Consider the following 14,878-nt stretch of genomic DNA (forward strand, 5'->3'; position numbering starts at 1 on the left):
TGAAAATAATTTTATGGTGGGGGGTCACCTAACAGTAATAGGAAGGTTGAGAACCACTGCTCTAGAACCATTTCTGGTACCAAAATCTGCATTACTGACTGACAGAATGAGTGTGTGTGTGTGTGTGTGTGTGCGTGCATGTGCGCACCTGCCTACAAGCTGTGTTCCAACTAATCCAACAATGGTTGTCTCCCAAGAAAAAGTCCAAGAATCTAGTAGCTTTCAGCCCACAAAACTGGATGTCTCAGCTGATCTTCACTATACACTGGAATCCCAAAGAAGTAAGCGCTAATACCAGTGACTCAAGAGCTCAAGAGTGAGGGCAAGCAGGCAAAGGGTGAACAATTCCTTCTTCCATGTCCTTTATACAGGGAGCTTCCAGATGAGGCTTAGATTAAAGGTTGACCTTTCTTCCTCAAATGATTTAATTAAGAAAAATTCCTCTCCCTCACAGATATACCCAGCTGCTTCGGTTTTAGCTCACTCCAGGTGTTGTCAAGTTGATAAGCAAGGATGGCCATCACAGGCATGATGCAAACTGATATAAAACTCATGAGGCAAATCTCTGAAATGGCCTCCATCTTCCTAAGTAAGACCTTAGCTTCTGTGAGGAAATAAGGTCCACTTTAAATTCTTTTCAGAGCACAATTATTCACAATTACTTCCTTCTTCAGATTTCCTTCTAGAAACATTGTAATCCCATTCTGAAAATTTACAATCCTATGACTCTCTTTCACGATAGTCAGCATCGTGGAATATAGCTGCCCCTAACTGACTTCTGGCAATTGGTTCGAGGACCCCACGTGAACACCTAAATCCATCAATGCTTAGCTATCTTTTATAAAATGGTCCATCATTTGCATATAACCATTTAACACTCTCTTCATACAATGTAAATGCTATGTAAATACCTGTTCTATCTTAATTTTTGGGAATACCAATGAGAAAAAGAAATCTGTACATGTGGGGAGGGAGAGGGAACTGGGATTGACATGTAAAACAAGCTATTTAAAATTAAAATAAAAAATGATAAAAAAAAAAGAAAAAAGAAATCTGTACATGTTCAGTACAGAGGAACTTTTTTTTCAAATATTTTCAGTCTGCAATTCTTAAAGACAAGGCATTGAACTCAGGGAGAGTAGACTGACCCCAGCCAGTTTAGAGATAGAGAACTTGGAGTTTATTGTCCCTATACTATATCTGATGAATGCTCAGTATTGCTGCCCAGGGCTCAGACTTAGACTTGAGGGTTCCAAGGCTGTGGCTTCTTGTCTTTTCTCACTTGGATATCTTTAGTTTTCTGGCACATAAACTACTGCTTTCACTTGAGAATAAAATTAGTTCCCTGCATCATGCTTGCCCTCTAAGTGGCTAAATTTTCTTATTGCAATATCAGGGGAAAACACTTACCCATCCAAGTCTGCTGTTTCAATGTATGCCAGACCATACGGCTCACTGCTAGAGAGTAACAGTACATCTGCCTGTAACCAGAAAAGTCAGAGAAGAGGGAAACAGGAGGCTGGCCCCTAGATGCCCACACTAAGAGCTTTGCAGACTCTTGGTTACTCTCATTATCTGCGACCCATCACTGCTACCAGGCACTTCTCTCAAAATTGCTCCATTTTACCTGGAGCTTCTTGGCAGAGGACTGGTGACTGCAGCGCAAAGGGAGGCAGCTGAAGGTTTCAAGAGTGGTGGAGGAAAAACACGATAGGGCTCGGGGAGAGAGACGAAGAGTCATGCCCAGAGGGGATACTCACTGTAACAGGGTGGTCATTTTCTAGTTTTATTATGTCTCCCACTTGAACATTCATCCATTTGTCCTCCTCAACCCTGTAAGGAAACGAGCCTTGACTTTCTGAGAGCCCCCAGTGCTCTGCTTTGATGAGAGAAAACAAAGCAAAAGCAACAGGATAGGCCAAGATGCTGAAGACTCGCTCAGGACGGCAGTGCCTTGGGCTGAAGGCTCCGGGCAGGTGGGAGCAAGCTCTGTTCCTTTTGATGCCTCTTTCCCCAGCATTTAGCTTTGTTCTTCAGAGACAACCATTATATTTAAAACTTCCCTAGAAGCCAGGTGGTGGTGCACGCCTTTAATCCCAGCACTCAGGAGGTAAAGGCAGGAGGATCTCTGAGTTCAAGGTCAGTCTGGTTGGTCTACAGCATGAGTTCCAGGACAGCTAAGGCTACATAGGGAAACCCTGTTTTGAAAAACAAAGCAAAAACAAAACCAGAAAAAATCAAAACCTTTTCTAGAAAATATCAATTCATAGAATCTTCTAAAACACATACACTTCGCCAGGCGGTGGTGGCACACGCCTTTAATCCCAGCACTCGGGAGGCAGAGGCAGGCGGATCTCTATGAGTTCGAGGCCAGGCTGGACCGACAGCCTCCAAAACAATACAGAGAAACCCTGTTTCATAAAACCACAAAAACCAAACCAAACCAAAACAAAACAAACCCACACACTTCAAAGCTACACAGTAAGGTTTTTAATCCCAGACCTGGGAGGCAGAGGCAGGAGGATTTGTGTGAGTTCCAGGCCAGCTAGGGTTACATAAAGAGACCCTGTCTCAAAAAAACAAGTTGAACAGTACATACCCTACTTTCTCCATTTTTCATCAGTAACACACCCTAGAAGACATACATAGATGTAGCTCATTCTTTTATTAAATAGCTAAAATGTATTCCATCATGTATTGGAGCCTAGTTTGGGTTACCAAGTGAGTTCTAGGACAGCCTGACTGTAGAGTGAAACAGTGTTTCTGTCTGAAAAACAGAAACAAAAACACCAAAAACCAATAAAACAAAAGTCACAGCCTGCTAACCAGAGGTTGCTCCTCAGGAACTGGCCAGAGACCCATGTCTTACAGCTTTCCTTCCAGTTGCTTTCTAGAAAGAAGTTATTTGGAGATGAGCTCTCCCTATATGTATCAAACTAAGTGGACATTGACAGTTACAAAGTTTAACCAGGGCCTCTAGATAACTCCTAAATACTCTCTGTGACAAATTCTTCTCCAGAAATCTTGTACAACCTAAGTGCTTGAGCCATTTTAGGGAGTTCATCTGACTAAATTTGTTTGGTCAGCAATTCACCAGCTTGGCCAGCTTCTAATATGACCAGCTTTGTCTTTTCAAATCCATGTCATCCCTTTCCTTTGTCAATAGTAATCACATGTGTGGCATCTCCAGCACTCTCGAGATCCACTGTGACTAAGAGTCAGCAGCACAATAGACAGAGGGGTCAGATGCTCCGTTTAGTACTCGGCAAGGCCACGGCGAGAAAGGCTGGGCATCAGTCTTCACCCTGTCACGTCGGCCATTTCTTTCATTGTTTCTGCTCGCAGGGATCACTCTTCTCTAGTGCTTCCCACTCTTTAGTATCTGGTACAGACGTCATCTCCCCTGGAAAGTGTTCCTTAATCCCCTTTGTCAGAGGTGACTCCTTGTAGCTTGCCATGTCTCTTGGAATAAATTTCACACTTTGCCTTCTGTAGGAACATGTCTGCCTCATTCTAGTCTTAGTACCAAACAACAGCCACGGAGTCAGCACAAGAAATGTCTGCAGTTTGCCAACCTGCACTGACCACCCGACAAAGGCTACCGCAGGCTAAGCCAGTGAACCACGTCATTATCCCTAACGTCTTAAAGGCAAGAGGCTTGAGGCTAACCACTCTGATCATAATCACTGGCACCTTAATTTCATGCTATAATTTGTCAATTGCTTGGTATGTTATTTCACTTTTGTTTTCTCCGGCATCTTTCAAGACAGAGAATATTATTTCCATTGTGTAGGAAAGAAGCCCAGATATTTCTCAGTTAGTACGGCAGGTTCAGGGTATGCTAGACCCCATCTACAGGCAAATTCTTAGAGCCCTTTCCTAGCACACATGAGGTCTTGGGTTTGATCCCCAGAACCTCAAAAAGAAAAATTTCAATGAAATAGAAACAGATCCCTTTTAAGTTTAATACGAGTCTCCCTTCACTGTTGAATTACTTTTCTAAAGTAACAACCACATCAAACTGTAGCAATGCTGACCTCTTGATGGACTAGCCCTACCTAAACTGGCTTTCCTAAGAGAACCTACCTGCCATCCACCAGCACCAAAACAGAGCGGTTGTTGACTTGCTTGTCACTTTGGTGTCTTTTCTAAAATCACACAGAGAATGTTCAGGAAATAGACATATAGAAAACTGCATGTACAATTTTAAAATTTAAAAACAGTACCCCTCCCCCACATCCCCTCTCCCATATCCCAAAGCCCTCCTACCATTAAAACCAGGCTAAGAGGCTAATGCTCAAGGGAAAAAAACCCACCCTAGAGCCTAGGAGCTTGAGAACAAAAGCTAAGAGGATAGGGCACACGCCAGACAGCACTAGGGAATCCACATGCGGCACAAAGAGCCACGGGGGACACACAGAAGCATCTACAGCAGATGTGGGGAGTGAAGAGGCCAATATTCAGACTGACAGGTAGCACATGCTCCAGTGACACAAGAACCACCTCCTTCCAAGTGGAGTTCTTCCTCCAGAAGGGCAGGACTAGGAAGGGGCAGACAGACACTCAGTTTTTCATGATTCAAGGTTCTCCCAACATTTATTCTAAAGAGACTGAGTTCTGAGCCAGAGGTCGCTGGGTTGCCCTACACTGGCAAGTTGAGTTTTCAGTTCTTACTAGAATGAGATGGTACCAGGGTATGTGGCTCTGGGCTAAAATGAGTTTATGTCACTTGGTTTCTTTATCTAGGCTGTGACTGAAATTTAAACCATTACACTTGCTAAGCCTGCATTTTACAGAGTAAAAAAAGGTAGGAAATGTCATATTCTTAAACTTTGGTGCACAATCTGTCATGAAAAACTCAGGCCTCTTTGAAGACACTGCCAAGGCAGCTTCCCAAACCCCACCTGTAGGTTTTGGGTCCAGACTGACCCCTTCCAATTAGCATTGGCTGTGACAGGCCAGTTTCGCTTTCCAAGGACAGGAAAAGAGTGGGTCTTTGATCATGCCACAGGGTTTTCTAAAACCAAAGTGCTCCTAGCATTTGGAAATGGAAACATAGAACACTGGAGAGAAGGGGAATGTAGAGGGAGAGAAGAAAAAAGAAGGACCAGGAGAGAGGGAAAGGGGAAGTGATATGAAGGGGAGGAGAGCCAGATGAAGAAAGACGTCAGGAAAGCCAGACTAAGCTAAAGGGGCCAGGCGTTGGGTACTGAGAATAGAGGGAAGACGTCTGGAGGAAGGGCTAAAACTGGTGGAGCATAAAAATGCCTTGCACTGCCCTTTCTGGCCAAGTAGAGGCCAAGCAGAGTCATGGACTTGTGGACATGATATAACCTCTGGGTAGGTAGGGGAACATGGATGAGAAACATCTCTCTATTTAGCATTTCTTGGCACAAGGTAGCTCTGGGAAGTCGTCTTTCCCACAGCCCAATTACTAGGTAGAGTGAGGGAAGCCCAGGAAGCTACTTCACCACATCATCGATGGCGTCTTTCACTCCTGTTATGGACAGCACCACGATCAGTGGTATCACCGTTGTGTACCATGCAAGGGAGGAGATCTGAGGAATCAACTTTGAGAAGGAAATAGAGATCTTAGGTCAGTAGTCCTAAATAAAAAAAACACTCCCCCAAATTTCTTGCCCCCCATCATTTTACCTCTCTGGGTTTATTACTATAAACCCAAAGGCCATAGTTACTCTTCACTGTTATATCCTTCCTGCATCCCCAGATCCAAGTAAACATTTCCCAAAAGATGAAGAAAAGGCTACAAGTTGCCCCTTTGTGTTGTGATTGTCTCTGGCTTAGCCCTAACAGGAAAGAGTCATTTCTTCTCCAGTAATGAAAGGTATTGGAAGGTAGAGTGTTTAGAGTTTACATGGCAAGGCTAGAGAGATGGCACTGTGGTCAAAAGCACTGGCTGCTCTTCCAGAGGATCCAGGTTCAATTCCTAGCAACAACCATCTATAAGTCAAGTTCTAAGGGTTCTGATGCCCTCTTCTGTATGTACCAGGCATGCATATGGCACATAAACATGCATACAGGTAAACACCCACACACATACATAAGATTAAAATGATTTGAAGACAGTGGGTATGGGAAAATCATGTACTCACCCACATTTTCAGTATCAGGGAGGGTGAAATGATCTGTCCTCTTCTCTCAGTATGGGGCTATCCTACATGGATTCCTTTCCCTGTGCTGGCTCTCTTACATTCTATACTACTCCTTTCCCCTGGGATGTGTCAACTTCCTATCACAGAGGCTGGGATGAGAAGGAGGAGTAGGACTGTAGTTGGAGATGGGGTGAGGAGTCTGTGTTTTCTTATGATAGAGCTGAACTGTGGCTATACAGTCATAATGAAGGTGCTCCCTCTCCATGGGACTCCATAGTTTTGTCTCCTTCATACAGAGGCTTGCTTCACACTGATTAATCCTGACTTCTGCTACACTAGGGAACTGGTCAAAGACTCCAGTCATCCATTTGACAATGTCAAAATTAAGAGAATTATCTTCCAGTGTAGGTACTGATTATATAGCCTCACCCCAGAGAAGATAAGAAAACACTGGAAAATACCTTAGCAGGTCATACCTGTAGAAACAGTAAAACAAGGAAATAAGCATTTGCAAGCCTCTGGAACTGTTCAAACAGGTTCATGGGCAGGAAGTTAAACAAACTGTATTTTGAGGTCTTGATGGAATTGTCCTATAGGTAAAATACAAACAACAATAACAAAAAGCAGACACAAATAGAAGAACCAGAAAACTTGTTCAACACTGGTTGATCTGTTTGTTCCTTCAATACTCAGGATATAATTATTAAATGTAGGCTATGTACTTAACATGTAGCATGTATGGATACAGAGGTAAATGAGACAGGGTAACAGTTATGGAGAAAGAGAACTAACATTTGTATAATTTGTATTTAACATACATCCATAATGGTGGATGTTACTATATTCATTTTATAGATTAATGAACAAACAATCAGAGAAATTGAACAACTGCATGTTTCAAGGTAAGTAAGGGACACAGCTATAATCAAATTTAGGTTTGTCTGATATCCAAAGCTAGTTTTCCGTATGCCACTGCTTTGTTTCCTATACAGAGAAAGGGGAAGTCTGCCCAACTGCCACACTGTAAACATGGTTATTATCCAGAGCCTCTAACTCAGAAGTCATAAATTAATATTCTACAGGAACCACAAGTATATATGGCTATATAGTTTTTCATATACTTAGAGTTATATGTATATATGTGTGTGCGTGCATGCATACGTGTGTGTGTGTGTGTGTGTGTGTGTGTGTGTGTGTAGCTATAGATGTAGGAAATAACATGTAAGAGCACTGTTTGAAGTGGATGTGGTATTACATGCCTGTAATTCTAGCACTTGGGGGGGGGAGCTGAGGGAGGAGGATTTTGAGTTCAAGGCCAGCCTGGGGTTGCATAGCAAGACTTTCTTTCAAAAGTGAAACCAAACCAAGGAAAACAAAAGCACTGTTTGTGACTAAGACTGAAAATTACCCCCAAGGGTCATTTAAAGCTAAATCTGAAGAGGAAATCCTAAATAACTTAAAAAAGAAAAAAATAGAAAAGCTATTATGAAATGAGGACTGAAAAAATTAAGGCTCAGATAGTGTAAAAATATAGAAAAAATAATATGTACTTGTATTTCCTTCATGGACACAAGGAGGCACGAATGAGTATGTGAGAAACTAGCCATAGTGACTCCCTACAAGGGAGTAGCTGTGAGCAAAGATGGCTGCTGAAGCATGATTTTTACAATATATTTGTTATGTTATTAATTACTTCATAAATTGGTTAAGTGAAAAATGAAAAATCAAACAAGAAATTGGGCAAAAATCATAGATACGTAGTTTTAAAAAATGCAAAAGGCTAGTTAACAAAAAGATGATTAATTTCACTAAAAATGTAAAGTATGGATAACATGTATCACTTTTCATCTAAGAGCTGGCAAAGATGGAAGGCATCGATAATAGCTAGCTTAACCCAGGCCTAGAAACTGCAAGGCTACATATAATCCCAGGGTGAGGTGAAAGCTAGTAAATCGGAAACTAGCTTGGGGCTACAAAAGAGACCCCCATCTCAGAAAACAATCAAAAACCAAAACTGATTTGGCAGGAATAAGAAATGAGTGGTTTTCTATGGGGGTAGACATATAAATGAATATAATCTTTTCAGAAGGCAAGCTGGAAAAATGTCATTTTTTTTGGTTTGTTAATGTGTTTCCCTTTAGGCCTAGCTAGTTCATTTCCAGAAAGCTCATACTATATACAAACACAGATGTGTCAACTGATAACACATGGTGAAGCTCACTCAGGACCATTTATCATAGAAAATACCGGAGATATTTTAAATGTTCACCAACAGGGGGCTGGCTAACTAAGTTAAGGTTCATCAACAACACTGCTAGCAAGCCAATGGAGCCAACATGCATGTACTGTCATCGATGTCTGAGTGAAACAAAGAGAAAACGTCTTTCCTGGGAGTTACACATGAACACGAAATTTCAGACATACTCTCCAGAGTTAGGGATTGTGTTAATTTTGGCTTCTAAGCTTTCATTGTGCTATATATTACAGAGGGGCTTAAGTTGGAAATTCAGGCTGTAGTTTCTGCATCAGTAATGAATTCTTCCTTCCCCTCAAGAAGAGAATGTACAGAACACTAACCACTTCTGAAATAGTCAGTGACGGGAGACTTACCGGATAGTCAAAAAGAGCATTGAATTTTCTATCATTGGCCATCAAAATTCGTTCTTCTGAAAGAAAAAGGAGAAGGGTGCTGCAAGGGCTGTCCCTCATAGGCTGTCCCTCATAGGCTGTCCCTCACGGGCTGTCCCTCACGGGCTGTCCCTCATAGGCTGTCCCTCATAGGCTGTCCCTCACGGGCTGTCCCTCACGGGCTGTCCCTCACGGGCTGTCCCTCATGGGCTGTCCCTCACGGGCTGTCCCTCATAGGCTGTCCCTCATAGGCTGTCCCTCATGGGCTGTCCCTCATAGACTGTCCCTCACGGGCTGTCCCGCATAGGCTAGCCTGAGAGGCTGCGAGCTCAAAAGACTTCGCTAGCTCCTCACACCATCTTGCTGAGGATGTCTGTTTTAAGACAGCTTTTGGGTGCTGGGAATGCAGCTCAGTTAGTAGAGTGTTTACCTAAAAGAAAGGAAGCTCTAGGTTTGAGGCCGTTTCTGATCAACCAGGTGTGGTGTAAGCCTGAATTCCAGCAGCCGAAGGCCAGAGTATCAGAATTCTTTTCAAGGTCATCTTTACCTACATATTGAGTTCAAAACTACCCTGGAATACATGAGAACTTGTTTCAAAATAAATAAAAAGTAAACAAAAATAAAAAATTATAGCCAGGCAGTGGTGAGGTGGTGGTACATGCTGGTAATCTTAGCTGAGGCAGAAGGATATCAGTAAGGCCCTGACTCCAGGCCTAGGGATACAGCTCAATTATTTGCCCAGTATGTATGAGGCACTGAGTTCAGTCCCTAGCATCACCATCTGTGTCTGGGTTCTTACTATGGCTCTTGGCTCTTAGCTCCCTCCCTGAGGCAGCCCACGGTATTAGCATTTTTCTTTTCTAGTACAGGTCATGAAACTAACCATCTTCTACCTTTTGATCTTAGGGCTGTCCATAAAGGAGTTCTCTGACTCTTTAATCTGGTGGTAAGTAATGACCTTCTTTATTCTGGAGTGAGCCTTCCCCAGATACTGGAGGCAAGAATCCTGCACAGAGAGGCTGAGAAGAGTCCAGACAGGCTTTGTTGGGTTCTGTATTCAGTCTACTAGTAATCATGCACATGCAACAAGTTTCCATAAAATCCCATGGAATAGGGCTCAGAGCTTGTGAAAGCTGTAGAGGCCAGAGGAGGTGAATGACTCATCCATGGGTTAGTAAGGTGGAAAAGGTGGAAATAGCTCAGTTCCACAGGGTTGGTGTTCCTGTTCTCATGGTCCTTCTAGACAGCGTGTGTGTGTGTGTGTGTGTGTGTGTGTGTGTGTGTGTGTGTGTGTGTGTGTGTGTGTGTCTTTTATGGCTGTTGTTTGTATACTTTAAATATTCTTTATATTAAGCAGTAATACAAGCATGATATTTTCATGAGCTGTGATGTTCTAACAAAGTAATCAAGAATGTGTGTGTGTGTGTGTGTGTGTGTGTGTGTTGGGGGTGCTCATTTAAAAACAAAACAACCAACCAAACAAACAAAAACAAATTTTAGATCATCAGATGTTTCAGAGGCCTGGACTTGTGATTGCCTTCACATGGGACAGTTGAGATGAGCCTTCAGCTTGTGGGCCCATTCCTATCTAGGTGGAGGAGGCAGTGTAAGAACTAATGGGTTAGTGGGTTCTGAGCTGACATCACTGCTCTGGATGGCCTCCTTGCTGTTGTGGTGAAAGTTCCACATCATTCAGCAACACAGACATCTTCTATGTTGACTGTGTTATAAGAGAAGAAAAGGAGAAGTTCTTTCCAACACAGTTGTCCAGTAAATTTAAGTTAATAACCATCACTGAGCTTCCATTTTACAGAAGCTACAATGTCCCAGCTGGGTGGGCTGGAAAAGCTGAGTGAGACAGAGTCCCAGGCTTTAAAGGACTTTGTGTAAGAATGAGTCTGCTAACTACAATGCCTGGCAAAATCATCATCTGAAAACTGATGTGTTACAAACTATAATAAATGGTGAGTCTTCTAACAAGAATGAGAATACATCTATCTTCTCTCTCTCTTTCTCTCTCATTTATCTAACATCAACATCTATCTACCCCTCCCTCTGTCTCTCTCTCTCTCTCTCTCTCTGTGTGTGTGTGTGTGTGTGTGTGTGTGTGTATGTGTGTGTGTGTGTGTGTGTGTATCTATGGGGTTTGGTTTCAGGTCTACATGGATACTGAATTCATGAAACTCTTAGATAATGGAGTTATTTTCATGTAATCCATGTAACCCTCCTTCAAATTTCACATCATCTCTAAATTATACATAACACCCAAATGAATTTAAATATGGATTAGACTATAGTGTTTAGAGAATCTTAACAAGAAAAAAATTCATAAATAGTACAGATGCAATTTTTGTTTCAAATATTTCCAAACATGGTTGAATCTATGGGTTTAGAATCCATGTATATGGAGGGTTGACTATATAGTACATAGCTATGGATATCTAATCACTAGAAATTTATGTCATAATGAAGTATTATTTCAGTCTTTAATTCTTCCAGGACTCAACAAGCATTTTGAATTTTTGGCAGGGGTCAGGAGTCCCTCTTTATGTCTTATTATTGTCAGTTGAAGCACGTATCATCCCTGACCATCTCCAGACTCCTAATCCTAGTGGGAAAAACAAATATCCCAGTGCAGAGATCCATGTAAGCATACAGGGTTTGGTGGTGTACAGAATAGATGAAGTAGGATGTGAAAGTATTACTGGAGGGAAAATGCCTGCACATTATAGCAGGTGACCCAGAATTGAGGCTGAAGGTTGACTGTTGCTAAGCCTTCCACTTTAACTAATCATCAGGTTATATCCCCATAGGATTTGTTCCCTCAGAGAGTAGGCCCTAACAGCCACTCTGCCTCTTAATTGTTCTGGGATCACTTGGAGGCTCTTCTGGCTCTCTAAAAATCGTCTTGGCCCATGGCTTCAAAGAATGGAAAGACATTTCCTTCCTTAGTTTTCAAAAATTTGATAGTAGACTACAGACTCCTCTGATCCTGAACTCATTGAAGTCACTGTCTATCTATCTATCTATCTATCTATCTATCTATCTATCTATCTATCTATCTATCTATGCATCCTGTGTGTGTATGTGTATAGAAGAAACTTTTTCTATACCTTGCAACCAAGTTAATAATATATCTTTAGATTATTTAAGACTATGTATTCAATATGTTGTCCTACTCTGTATTCAGCATAAGCTTAACCTGCCTTTAAGAGAACAGTGTAACAAACCTTACTATGCTATGGATTTTCCATGCAATCAGCTTTTCAAACTAAGCTAATGCATAATGTTAATCTTAAACTATATATTCTTTCATGCCTCTAACCCAGAAGTGCGTGTTGGGGCAGATCTTACCAAAGATGCACAAACAAGGCTGGGTTTATAACGAGCTATAGAGATTATAGCTTGCTCTAGGGGAGTCACATATTTATTATATTCATTTTGTGATAACCAGAATGAATCCTGAGGATTACAATCTGATTAGATGGAAAAGCTGTAGACTCACATGATGGGACTGAAAGGGTGTTTTCTCATACCTTGTTTTGACTGGTTAGTGGCTTATTTCAAGAGCTTCTGCTAACCACCATAGTCTAGGGTTTCCAAGGTGATAAAACATGTATGGCCAGATAATGCAGTCACAAAATCCAATACCCCTTCATAATAAAAATCCCAGAGAGATCAGGTATACTAGAGACATACCCCAACATAATTAAGTTTACAGCATGCCCAAAGACAATTTAAAAACAATGACAAGAAACTCAAAACACTGACACTGAACTGAACCCATGGAACCCAGTGACAGAGAGAGGAGCGATGAGCAAATTGGCAAAGAATGGGCTATCAAAACCAGCAGAGACAGCTGATCTGAACAGGGGAGAGCTCTTGGACCCCAGCCCGACAGCGGGGAGGCCAGCATGGGACTGATCCAGACCCCCTGAGTGTGAGAGTCAGTGAGGAGGCCTGGGCAACCTATGGGGCCCTGGGCGGTAGATCAGTGTTTATCCCTGGCATATGGACTTCGTGTGTCCATAACACAAAGAGGGATGCTCTCTCAGCCTGGACTCTTAGGGGAGTGCCTGGACCCTGCCCTGAGTGAAATGACAGACTCTAGATATCCCCTATGTAGAAGGAAGTGGGGATAAGGTGGGAGGCTGGGGGAGATGATGGGGGGGGGGGTGCGGGAGGAGGGGGAGGGAGAGGGAGCTGGGATTGACATCTGAAGCAAACTATTTAAAATTAAAGTAATACAAAAAAGCTAAAAAAAGAGAAGTAACTGAAAAAATTTAAATAAGAGAAAAATAAAAAGAAACTCAAAGCAATTTCACTAAAATCAGGAGGAACAAGACAAGGTTGTCCACTTTCTCTACACTTATTCAATATAGTACTTGAGTCTTAGCTAGAGCAATAAGACAACTAAAAGATATCAGGGGAATACAAATTGGAAAGGAAGAAGCCAAATATCTTTATTTGCAGATGATATGGTGATATAAATAAGTGACCCTAAAAATATCACTGGGAAGCTCCTACAGCTGATAAACACTTTCAGCAAAGCAGCTGGATACAAAATTAACTCACAAAAATAAATATACAAATGACAAATGGACTGAGAAAGAAATCAGGGAACTTCAAAATAGCCTCAAATAATACAAAATATCTTAGGGGTAACTCTAACCAAGCATGTGAAATACTTGTATGATAAAACTTCAAGCCATTGAAGAAAGAAATTGAAGAAGATATCAGAACATGGAAAGATCTCTCCTGATCATGGATAGGATTAATATAGTAAAAAGGGTATCCTTCCAAAAGCAACCTACAGATTCAAAGCAATCAAAATTCCAACACTAGTCTTCACAGATCTTGAAAGGACAATTTTCAGTGTTATGTGGAAACACAATAAAACTAGGATAACTAAAACAATCCTGAATGATAATAACTAAACTGTTGGAGGCATCACCATCTCCGACTTCAAACTGTAATAATACATATAGTAATAAATATAGCATGATATTGACACAAAGACAGACACATTGATCATTGAATCAAACTGAAAACCAAGACATAAATCCACACACCTATGAATACCTGATTTTTTGATAAAGAAGCCAAAAACACACTGGAAAAAAGATAGCACCTTCAACAAATGGTGCTGGTCAAACTGGATGGCTGTATGTAGAAGAATCCAAATAGATTCATATTTATCATCCTGCACAAAACTCAACTTCAAATGGATCAAAGGCCTCAACATAAAACCAATAGAAAGTAGGGAATAACCCTGAACTTACTGCCACAGGAAAGACTTTTGGAACAGAACATGCATAATAAAGGTACTAATATCAATTAATAAATGAGATCTCATGAAACTAAGAAGCTTCTGGCAAAGGGCACCATCAATTGGACAGAATGGGAAAATACCTTTACCAACTACACATCTGATAGAGAGCTAATATTCAAATTTTATAAAGAACTCAAAAAACTAAATATCAAGAAAAACAATAACCTAATTAAAATGGAATACAAATCTAAACAGAGAATTCTCAAAAGAAGAAACTCAAATGGCTGAGAAATACTTAAGAAATGTTCAACATCCTTAGCCATCAGAGGAATGCAAATCAAAACTACTTTGAGATTTCATTTATATTGTCAGAATGACTAACATTAAAAACACAAGTGACAGCTCATGCTGATGAAGGTGTGGATTAAAGAACACTCCTTCATTGCTGGTGGGAGTGAAAACTTGTACTGCCGCTATAGACATCAGTGTGGTAGTTCCTCAGAATATGAAAATTGATATACCCCAAGATCTAGCTATATCACTTGAGCATATACCCCAAAGACGCTTCATTCATGCTAAACCATGTTCACTGTGGATTTGTTCATAATAGCCAGAAATGGAAACAACTTACATGTTCCTCAACAAAAAAATGGATAAAGAAATTGTGGCACATTTACACAATGAAGTTATTACTTAGCCATTAAAAAATGACATTAACGAAATTTGCTGGTAAATAGATGGAACTAGGAAAAATCATCCCAAGTGAGGTATCCCAGACTCAGAAAGGGGATTGTGGTATATATTTGCTAATATGTGGAATTAGTTGTTAAGTCCAGGATAACTAAACCATAACCCCTAGAGTCAG

General features: G+C 41.2%; 1 protein-coding gene across 4 annotated transcripts in view; it reads right to left on the reverse strand.

Annotated features, from left to right (window-relative positions):
* Window positions 1-14,878, reverse strand: part of LOC101835438 (phospholipid-transporting ATPase FetA) — a 117,226-nt gene that overhangs the window by 57,320 nt on the left and 45,028 nt on the right. For all 4 annotated transcript variants that reach the window (XM_040739545.1, XM_040739532.1, XM_040739538.1 and 1 more), the window contains 6 exons: window positions 8,724-8,779; window positions 6,590-6,703; window positions 5,472-5,570; window positions 4,087-4,148; window positions 1,761-1,833; window positions 1,411-1,481 (listed from right to left, as the gene is read on the reverse strand). In XM_040739545.1, coding sequence (XP_040595479.1) covers window positions 1,411-1,481; window positions 1,761-1,833; window positions 4,087-4,148; window positions 5,472-5,570; window positions 6,590-6,703; window positions 8,724-8,779 — 475 coding nt within the window. The remainder of the gene's footprint in view (window positions 1-1,410; window positions 1,482-1,760; window positions 1,834-4,086; window positions 4,149-5,471; window positions 5,571-6,589; window positions 6,704-8,723; window positions 8,780-14,878) is intronic.

This window comes from Mesocricetus auratus, unplaced genomic scaffold (genome assembly GCF_017639785.1).
Source record: "Mesocricetus auratus isolate SY011 unplaced genomic scaffold, BCM_Maur_2.0 Super-Scaffold_6730, whole genome shotgun sequence".
Classification (NCBI taxonomy): domain Eukaryota; kingdom Metazoa; phylum Chordata; class Mammalia; order Rodentia; family Cricetidae; genus Mesocricetus; species Mesocricetus auratus.